The sequence below is a fragment of the Dipteris shenzhenensis genome, chromosome 8, assembly GCF_047967505.1.
Source record: "Dipteris shenzhenensis isolate YYH24624 ecotype China chromosome 8, Dip_SZ_1.0, whole genome shotgun sequence".
Classification (NCBI taxonomy): Eukaryota; Viridiplantae; Streptophyta; class Polypodiopsida; order Gleicheniales; family Dipteridaceae; genus Dipteris; species Dipteris shenzhenensis.
In genome coordinates, this window is record NC_141603.1 from 46,028,218 (window position 1) to 46,036,120 (window position 7,903).

A 7,903-nucleotide genomic window follows, 5' to 3' on the forward strand; every position below is an offset into this window, starting at 1 on the left:
ATTGGAGGGGATGGGGAAGAAGCTGAAAGGAGTGAGGCCAGACAAGGGGGGGGTCTAGTGACTGAAGTGGGGAGCAAAGTGGTAAATATGGTTGTAATTAGGACGAAGGCATAACAACAGACTGATGTGAATGTGTTGCATATAGATCTTCACACTGAAATCGTCGCTTGTCTTCTATTTCTTTCTATTTTCTTCCTCGTACGAAGAATCAGCAGCCTGGCCCCCATTATTTTACAGCCGCATGCGCAACCCCGAAACACCAGCAGCAGAACCCGCAGCACCCTCAGATTCCACCTTCCGTCGCTTTGCATCCGCTCGTTCAGATCAGTCATCGGTGTCTTGTGACACCTCTGCGTAATTGAGAGACTGGTAGGTGCCAGTAGATAGGAGCTGCCCAGAAGAAGCTACACACACACACACACACAAGCTATGGAAGCCCGTGTTTAGACGTTGCAACTTGCAACAGTGCTCTGTCGAGAGCGTAGTAAGAGTCGTGCGATGATTGATTACTCTTTCATCCCCACAAGCATCAGGCGGGGGCCTGGTTGAATTTGGGCGCGCTCGGTTGGTAGCTATCGAGCTAGATGACGGAGGTTGAAGCGAGCACGGTGAAGGAGGTGGGAGAGAGCAACAGAGCGTCGTCGTCAACAGAGAATTACTTACGAGGAGGATGACTGAAAATCAACACATCGGACGGGAGCGAGAGAGAGAGAATGTGTTTCTTGGCTTCTTCAAGCTCCCTGTCTCTTACCTCATCTTCCATCCTGCCAGGGTCGCACTTCCGACTCTCCAACGCCGTCTTCTTTTTCTTGCGCGACGGTCGGTGATCTCAGCCACAAGAAGGTTCGATTCTGGTCGCCTGCAATAGCATCTCGACGAAATTCTTCTTTGAGAGTCTTGAGCATCCTGCCCATTCAGGCTATCAGCAGTGCATGGGATGCAGAGGCCCCTGCCGTCCAAGCAAAGCTTTGAGGAACGGCCGCGAGGATGTGTGCAGCCCCGATTGACAGATCTGCAGGTCTGTGGTTTGCAATCTTGTTGCTGGTGTACGCTGTTCAGTTGTCCAGTTCTCTCTCGGAAGACGGGACATTTTTACTGCAATTTAGGAGCAGCCTGCAGCAAGCCAATTGGCGGGTGAAGGGTTGGAATGCCACAGACAGCTCGCCGTGCAATTGGCAGGGGATTTCCTGTACAGCTACTGGTCGTGTCTCAGCCTTGGAGCTTCCGATGATGAACTTGATCGGAACTCTCTCAAATAGCATCGTAATGCTCACAGAATTGAGGACGCTCAATCTTACGTCAAACAATCTCACCGGGGAGATTCCTAAAGGGATCAGCAGCTGTAAACTCTTGCAAATTCTGGACCTTAGTGGCAATGGCTTCGTCGGGCAGATTCCAGCCGAGCTAGGGAGTCTTCCCCTCCTCGAGATTTTGGATCTCAGCATAAACGCGTTTTCCGGAATCATTCCAAGTGAGTTTGGCAGTCTTCCAAACCTTCGCATTCTCACTCTCTTTGCCAATTTTTTGAATGGCAGCATTCCGGAAGAGTTAGGAAACGTTAGTTCTCTGCGGCAGCTCTCAATTTTCAGCAACAATTTGACGGGGTCAATCCCTCCGACTTTGGGCAATCTGAAGAAACTTCGTCTTCTTCGACTCGGAGCAAACGAACTCACAGGTGCTATTCCGCCAGAATTGAGAGGTTGTGAGAGTTTGGAAGTACTGGGCTTGACGCAGAACCAGCTTCAAGGAACGATCCCGGCAGAGCTTGGCGATTTGACGAATCTCACCAGTTTAGCGCTGTGGAAGAATCAGCTATCGGGAAGCATTCCTCCTCAGCTTGGAAACTTAAGCAATCTGGTAACTTTGGCTTTGTACGAGACTGGCTTGACAGGGCAAATCCCACCGGAGCTAGGCAAGCTACAAAATATGCAATTTTTCTACTTGTACAGAAACAGCTTGAACGGCAGCATTCCATGGCAGATTGGCAATTGCACATCAGTTTTGGAGTTGGATTTCTCGATAAATCAACTGACGGGAGACATTCCGATCCAGCTAGGCCATTTGCAAGCGATGACTCTTCTACACTTGTTTGAGAACAAGCTAACAGGATCTATCCCTCCTCAGGTAGGCGGCCTCACCAATATCCAAGATATGGACCTCTCCCTCAACCAGCTCACCGGCAGTATTCCTCTGCAACTGCAATCCCTCCCAAACATCGGAAATCTCCGGCTTGGTTACAACAACTTAACAGGCACCATCCCTCCTTTGTTGGGGTACTACAGTAATTTGACTGTTTTTGATGCCTCCGTCAATAATCTTACCGGAAGTTTGCCGGCAGAAGTCTGCAAGAATGGGCAACTCATCCGATTGAGCTTGGGATATAACATATTGACAGGAGGCATTCCTGATGGAGTGAAAAATTGTCGCTCCCTTTCTTTTCTGGATCTCCGGCAAAATGGGCATTCCGGCACGATTCCTTTGGAGCTCAGTAAGTTGACCGCACTAAGCTTCCTCGACCTATCCAACAATCGGTTTGTGGGGAGTATTCCGCCAGATTTGGGGAGCCTTAGGAACCTCCAGAATTTATTGATTTCCGGAAATCTTCTCTCTGGGCAGGTGCCCCGCGAGCTTGGAAATCTTTCGCAATTGGGGTACTTCGAGGCTTCAGGAAATTTTCTGAACGGAAGCATTCCGGTGGAGCTTGCCAAATGCACAAACCTTCTGCGGCTTGATTTAAGCGATAACTCTCTGACGGGCTCCCTGCCGCCAGAGCTTTCTGAGTTGTCTTTGCTGGAGAACCTCATCCTTTCAGATAATCGATTAACGGGCTCAATTCCCAGCACTCTTGGCAAATTGGAGCACCTTTTGGAGCTACAATTGGGAGGAAACTCTTTGGATGGTGTGATTCCGCCTGAGCTAGGCAATATTTCTAGCCTGCAAATTTCCCTCAGTCTTAGAAGCAACAAGCTTGCTGGTGGAATCCCAGAACAACTTGGGGAGCTTCCTTTATTGAATTATTTGTATCTGGACAATAACCAGTTATCCGGGGAGATACCGCAGTCTTTTGCAGATTCCACAGGTCTGATCGTGTTCAATGTTTCGTATAATCATCTGACGGGGCCAATACCAAGCACGCCCTTTTTTGCAAATATGTCAGTGAGTAATTTCATTGGAAACGCTGGCCTGTGTGGCGGTTCTCTTCCTGTATCTTGCGATGGTAACAGCTTGGCTCCTCAGTCCGATGTGCTGGAAGGGACTTATGTAACTCCCGCACAAACCATCGTGGGGATCGTAGCGGGTGTGGTGGGTGGAGCTGTGTTAGTCATCATCGTGGTGGCTTGCTGTTTGTGCCGGAAATCAGCAAAGGCTTTGGTGGAATTGGATCCAGAGCACAGTATGGAAGAATCCTACTTCCCCCCATCACTGGGATTCGACTTCCAGGACATACTGGAAGCCACGGACTACTTCTCGGAGAGCTGCGTGATTGGGAGGGGAGCATGCGGGACGGTGTACAAGGCGAAGCTACCGTCAGGGAGGGTGATGGCGGTGAAGAGGTTGGCATCACAGAGGGAGGGATCAACGATGGATAACAGTTTTGATGCAGAGATAAGGACACTGGGGAGGATAAGGCATGGGAATATAGTGAAGCTCCATGGATTCTGCTATCATCAGGAAGCAAATCTACTGTTGTATGATTACATGTCGGAAGGGAGTTTGGGGGAGCATCTACACAAGCCGGAGGGAAGAGGATTGGATTGGGGAAGGAGGTATGAGATTGCAGTGGGAGCAGCAGAGGGGCTGGCGTATTTGCATCACGATTGCAAACCGCAGATTGTGCACAGAGACATCAAGTGCAACAACATCCTGCTGGACGAGAAGTTCAAGGCTCATGTTGGTGATTTTGGGCTGGCGAAGCTCATCGACGTGCCCTTCTCCAAATCTATGTCCGCCATAGCTGGCTCCTATGGCTACATTGCTCCTGGTAAGTCTAAGTTCCTGCTATTCTCCCTTGGCTCTGCACTGTGCTGTAGAATTTCTTCTTCTTCTTCTTCTTCTTCTTCTTCTTCTCTATGGCTGTTGAAGGTACAAATCATAGATAAAATTCGTTAGACCATTACTGCTGCACTATTGATTTCTTGCATGATTTGAGAATGCTTTTCAGTAGCTTCCTGCAGCTGGAAACCCTGACTGCGCTTCCTACCACGAGTGTCTAAGAGTCCTTTTGCTCTTCTAGGCTGGCATTGACAAAAGTGGCACCACAGAGCATGGCTACTCTAAATCTTAACCAAGAATCAGCGAGATGGAGATCTGTTGGCTGCATTTCTTCTCGTGCTCCTCATCTCTCTTTGCGTTAGTGGACTCTATTGGGGGTTCAATCCCTTAGCCTTGGCTATGTGTTGTGAAGTGAAAGAGCTCTCTCTCTCTCTCTCTCTCTCTCTCTCTCTCTCTCAAAGTGTGTCTCCACGTGTCCTTGCGTCCTTCTCATTACCTTTTTCCTCCTCGTCCTTTTAATAATAGTCGTGGCATGCTTGTGATCTAAGAAAGAATCGTATTTTATGGCATGCTTGTGATAGCAATCACAGAAGCTTCAAACGTCAATGGAAAGGGCAAACGTCAATGGAAAGGGTAGCAATGTCAAAGAGAGAGGCTTGGGGAAATGGTAGTTTGGGGGGGAGGAAGAGAGGGAGAGAGAGAGAGGGGGGGGGGGGGGGCAGGGGGGAGGGAGAAGGAAATGGAAAAGGTAAGGGCTCCACATTGGCTCGGGGGAGAGAGAGAGAGAGGCAGGGAGGGAGGGAGCGCGAATGAAATAGAAAAGGTAAGGGCGCCACATTGGCTCGGGCTCATTAGAGAGGGAGAGAGAGAGAGAGAGAGAGAGAGGGAGGGAGGGAGGGAGGGAGAATGAAATGGAAAAGGTAAGGGCTCCACATTGGCTCGAGCTCATTAGAGAGAGAGAGAGAGACAGAGAGAGAGAGGGAGAGATTATGGTTGTTAAAAAGACTCTAGAGAATAAAATGGAAAAGGTAAGGGCTCCGCATTTACTTTGGCTCATTAGATCATCATTGCATCTTTTAAGGATTCCTTAGATGTGTGATTGAGGGCAAGGTACACTCTGAGAATGAGAGGAGAAAGGTAGGAGGCTCCACATAGAAACTCATGAGATGATTTCATCCTTACAAATCCTTGAAAATTGTTAGAGACTTGAGAGACTTAGGACTCACAATCATATGTGGTGAAGGTGCTTTTGATACTCAAGTTCTTGGAGTCATGCTACTTAGTAGTGCTTCCTACACAAAAGGCACATGTTCCATGCCCATAGAACTCATTTCGTTCACACACTTTTCTTCTTTCTCTTTACTACTCCTTGCTTTCCTCGCTCTCTAATATGTATTTAAATTCATGTTCTCCTTTCCTTTATGCCAAGTACCTTTCTAATATCATTATCACTTAAAGAAATGCTTGATACATCAATCTTGAGTACACTCCAAAAGAATATTTGCCTCCTTTTCAATAGGCCCTTATCACCTAGTGCATTATCTTCCACTTCCTTTTAGTTATAAGTTTTAGTTTTCTTGTTGGGTTCAAAAGTAATCATTGCAAGTGGTGACGATGGTAGGGACAACCTTGGGATATCTTGAAAGCGAAAACTTTTTATTCTTTTTATTTCTTTTAGATTATTTAGAATTAGCCTATGGTGCCTACACAATGTATTTGGTCTCCCTTGGATGTTGGTCTTTTAAACCTTTACTATACGGGTTGAAAATGTGTTTATGTTTTAGCCAATTAATTTTATGTTCTTCAATTATGGCTAAGCTTTGAATCACCTCTACCTTTCCATGTTTTGCAGAGTATGCATACACCATGAAGATTACAAGCAAATGTGATGTCTACAGTTTTGGAGTTGTCTTGATGGAGCTTCTTACAGGGCGATTACCAGTTCAATCTATAGATCAAGGGGGAGATCTTGTTACTTGGGTGAAAAGCTCCATTGCTTTAAAAAAAGAGCTTAACCAAATTCTAGACTCAAGGTTAGATTTGTCGAACAATTGTAGCTTGGCAGAGATGGTGACAGTTTTGAAGGTTTCTCTTTTATGCACAAGCGTCTTACCACTAGCAAGGCCTTCAATGCGTGAGGTTGTTCACATGCTTGTTGGAGCAAGGAAAGAGGGGGAGGTTGGACGAAGCATAGAAAATAGGCTATTGCATACATTGACATTGGAAGAGGAAGGCCTCTCGTAAGCAAAATACATTTGTAAAATACTTCCTCATTGTTTTTCCTTTGTAACATAGAGCACCCAATGTGGTTATTTTTTTGGGAAGCTTTGTTGAGCAAGTATGTGCACATTCAGCATTGAACTCTCTCTCTCTCTCTCTCTCTCTCTCTCTCTCTCTCTCTCTCTCTCTCTCTCTCTCTCTCCCCACCACCGTCTTGCAAAGTAGCCTTTTTGCTTATGAATCCAATGCACTAGAGAGAGGTTCTGATACCTTTACGATATATAGATGTCTACAATGACAATGGTAACCAACCTCCTCTATGCCATGATGTTCAAATCAATCACGTATAGCCAAGTTCATAGAGCCTGATGGGGGCTAGCACATTTTGTTGATCTTACTTTGGTGTGATCATGAGAAGCAAGGCCCCTTGGATTTTTTGACTTCAATATTACTAGATATTTCTCCTCTAGTTTGCAGACAAAGAAGCTATTTATGACTAAGACTACTTAGCTTATCCATGGCTTTACTACTTTCAATGGATTTCCAGGTGTGCCTTTGGTGTGTTCGACAGAGATATCTAATAAGGCAAGTAAAAGGTCAAATGTGTGTGTTGGAAATATAACTTGATAAAATTCAGGATGTCAGTATTTTTCTCTACGATAAAGTACACATTTTAGGACCCCGTTAGATTGTGGGTAGAGGGGTTATGGGAAAATTTTCCTAGAAGTAAAGGTTAGTTCTAAATCAATCTTAAATGATCAATGAAGTCTCCTTGGTTCTTTGATTTGACTTTACTATACTGATAACATGTGAGAATGTGGACCATTGCCATAGCTTTTCTACTTTCCTTTTTTAATTTTGGTTTCATAACCATAGCCCTAATTTGAGATAGAACCCCTTGTTCATGCATGCATCATCTTTCTTACATGTCTTTTCCCTTTTGGTTTGTCCATGCCATCAAAAAGACAACTCCATTGTCAGGGTCTTGTTTCCAAATAGTTCCTCTAGAGCATTCTTCCCATTGTCATTTAGCTTCCTACATCCAAATCATTAATGGTTTCCACCTCCTTGCAAATATCATTGATGATCAAATACCACACTACCCTATTGGGGAATTGTGAATTCAAGTGAAACCATTACTATATGAATTGTGATTTCCACCCTATTCTCTTCCTAAGTATAGCTTACATTTAGAGGCTTCCACTAGATCTCTATTAAGATAGTAGCTAAGGTGGAGAGGAGAGGATGGAGGCATGGCGTCACACACCTAGAGCCTATACAATATGGACATGCCTTCATACCAAAAAGATGGCTTACAAGGTTATATACATAGCCCGACTTAGGAACCCTATTAGATTGTTTCCACTAGCCCTTAGAATGTGGGACATATCCATTTCTACACTGTTGTGTATACTTTTCCCATTAGAATATACATTTCCCTTACTATACACATGCAATTTACATCCTCACTGTCCCCTCTCAACTTGGACTTTAAAGATGAGGGTGGAGCATAAAAGGGAAACTATTATGAGAGCAAAAAATTCAACCTTCAATGTTGTTGTGAGTATGTCCATAAAAGCCATAGAAAAACTAGAAAACCTTGAAGCAACTTATCATCAATTACTCCCCTCTTCAGTTGCAAGAGACTTTGGTAGGCTCCAAGTCAATTCTATAGTTGAGAACTTATCAA

General features: G+C 45.2%; 1 protein-coding gene across 1 annotated transcript; it reads left to right on the forward strand.

Annotated features, from left to right (window-relative positions):
• The first annotated feature begins 235 nt into the window (after nt 1–235).
• On the forward strand, nt 236–6,323 carry LOC147899580 (uncharacterized). Its single transcript, XM_087377965.1, has 2 exons — nt 236–3,982; nt 5,846–6,323. Exons 1-2 carry the CDS (start codon nt 988–990, stop codon nt 6,235–6,237), a joined length of 3,387 nt encoding a protein of 1,128 aa, XP_087234091.1. The 5' UTR covers nt 236–987; the 3' UTR covers nt 6,238–6,323.
• The last annotated feature ends 1,580 nt before the right edge of the window (nt 6,324–7,903 follow it).

What these genes read in the sequence shown, in the direction of transcription:
- LOC147899580 (XM_087377965.1), top strand. Translation starts at nt 988, where the DNA reads ATGTGTGCAGCCCCGATTGACAGATCTGCAGGTCTGTGGTTTGCAATC. An exon ending in CTATGGCTACATTGCTCCTG is followed by an intron (nt 3,983 to 5,845) that starts GTAAGTCTAAGT and finishes CATGTTTTGCAG; the next exon opens with AGTATGCATACACCATGAAG.